The sequence below is a fragment of the Buceros rhinoceros genome, unplaced genomic scaffold (assembly GCF_000710305.1).
Source record: "Buceros rhinoceros silvestris isolate BGI_N320 unplaced genomic scaffold, ASM71030v1 scaffold29052, whole genome shotgun sequence".
NCBI lineage: Eukaryota > Metazoa > Chordata > Aves > Bucerotiformes > Bucerotidae > Buceros > Buceros rhinoceros.
The window spans coordinates 13,224-15,355 of record NW_010399948.1 but is presented as its reverse complement, the minus strand read 5'-3'; the positions used below and the strand labels follow the sequence as shown (position 1 = coordinate 15,355).

Sequence of the window (2,132 nt, the reverse complement as noted above, 5' to 3'; positions counted from 1 at the left end):
ACGCCGTGGGAGGGACGGGGAGGGAGGGGAGGGGAGGAGCTGCTGCTTTTAGCTCGGCGGCATGGCGCAAGCAACGCTGCAGCCCGGCGGCCAGCGGGCCGGGGGCAAGGCTCGAGGAAAGCAAGTCATAAGGAAGGCGGATGTTTCTACGCCCCAGTTGGATTCAGGGAGGTTTATTGTTGGGAATTAGTCGAGCTGAAGCGAGCTTGCTTCTTCCTGACCCAGCAGCCTTCGGCAATTTAGGTCCAGCCTCGTGTGAAGGCTTAGGTGGGCCTCAGAAAGAGCCTGCGTTAATTTTACTTGAGGGAAAGTATTTGCTCCTCGTGTTGCTACAACTCGGCGAGCCGCTGGGGACGTTCCCCGAGGCTCAGCGAGAGACGAAGGCGCCTGGCAAAGGCGAGATGCGTGAAGAGAAGAAACTCACAGTTTGGAGTCTTCTTTGGTCATGGAAGCGTAGGTGAACATCAGGCCCCCGTGGGGACAGAGCAAGACGCTGTTTCCCACCGAGGAGACGGGGCTGCAGCGCGTCGGCCTCCTGCGCGGGCAGAGGAGAGCGGTTGGCGGAGCTGGGCCGGGTTGTTTCACCGGAACCGCAGCTCTGCCGGCAGCCAGGTGCCTGTTTACAGACGGGATTCCAGCAGGGAACACCGAACCAGGAGGAAATCGGAGCCGCGTTGCAAAAGTGACTCTGCGGTCTGGCAGAGGTTTCCACCTCCCATGGCCAGCAGCCCGCGGAGACGGGAGTGAGCGGTGACCTTTGCTGTGACACAGCTCCAGACAGATGAAAAAACTAATCGGGTTTCTATCTAATCCCACCATCTGGTTAAGACACGGTAAACAAGGAAATTTGGTTTCTTACGACAGATTACAAGCAATACCGGTCCTGGGAAAATCAGCTTCCTGGTGTCCCCGGAACCACCGACCGCGCCGGGAGTCAAAAGCAAAACCATTCGCCCACAGCCCCCACCCAAAACATTACAAAAAGGAATACAGAGGACCAAAACCCTCAAGCCAAGTTACCTGACAAACTTCCTCCACTCTTCTACAAAGAACTGCGAGACGATGTACAGCTCGTCTGTCTCCTGGAGTGCAGAGAGGCAGGAAAAAGGCTCTGTTTTAGCGAAGCCAACAGCAGAGACAAGAGACAGCGGCTCGGCTTTCTCTGCCGCGCTCGTTCTCGGCGGCTTTACCATGACAACTCCATCCCAGCGCGCTGGGAAAGCCAAGCGGAGTAATTTGGGACCAAGAACTAAGCGCTTCCATCGCTAATCGCGTGTTTATTACAAAGTTCATTTAGCTTTAGATCCAATTACCTTTAATTCACAGCAGGAAACAGCTGTTTCCCCTGGAGCAGCTCAGACTGGGTTTTCTCTCTGGCTCTGAAGCATCTCTGCACCCCACGGGGTGTGGGGTGCAGGCACCCCAACCTCCCTCCTCGCTTCACCCATCCTCATCCAGGGGTTTCTCCGCTGCACGGATTCGAAACTGCGGCCGCGCCCCGTCACGAGGCAGCGGGGTTAGGGTAAACCCCTCGTTTTCCTGCCCCGAACGATTTGCTGGGAGGTAGAAACCACAAGAGGCCACTGACACCCCAAGGGCTGGGTGACCACACTCTGTCCGTGCTCACCCACCCCCATACCTTCCCTGTCGCTGGTGTGAGGCTGGCTCCATCCTTCTGCAGGAGAATTCAGCGCAGCTGAGGAATACGTATGGTGTTTTTCAAATCTCCCTTCATCTCGTCTATATTAAGCTGTTCCACTTATTTTCTTCCCTGAATCTCAACTGTTTTGGATCAGGAAAACTCACAAAGCTCAACGGGGAGATCCTCAGCTCTGAATTTTGGGAAATTCAAAGACACTGGAGGATTCAGCCTTGCTGCCTGGAGAGACCCTCATCATTTGGAGCTGACCCATGGTGCTGGGCTCCAGCTCTCCATCAGAAGCAGGCCCGACCCAACGGTACCCTTAACCACCACCCGTGGGACCTGGCAGCTGCGCACAGGGCATTTTTGGGGACTCCCTGGTTTGGAGACACGGATCTGGGCCAACCTCAGTGTTTATTCACGGCTGGGGCGGGTGCCGGAGAGCATCAAGCTGCCCTTGCACATAGGAGCCACTGAGCAGACACCTGCC

At 56.2% G+C, this 2,132-nt stretch overlaps 1 protein-coding gene across 1 annotated transcript in view; it reads right to left on the bottom strand.

Annotated features, from left to right (window-relative positions):
- USP48 (ubiquitin specific peptidase 48) overlaps positions 1–2,132 on the bottom strand; it is a gene marked incomplete at both ends in the record, with an annotated part of 19,355 nt that overhangs the window by 4,160 nt on the left and 13,063 nt on the right. The window contains 2 exons of the mRNA XM_010131685.1: positions 425–535; positions 1,021–1,082. Of these exons, the coding sequence (XP_010129987.1) occupies positions 425–535; positions 1,021–1,082 (173 nt within the window). The remainder of the gene's footprint in view (positions 1–424; positions 536–1,020; positions 1,083–2,132) is intronic.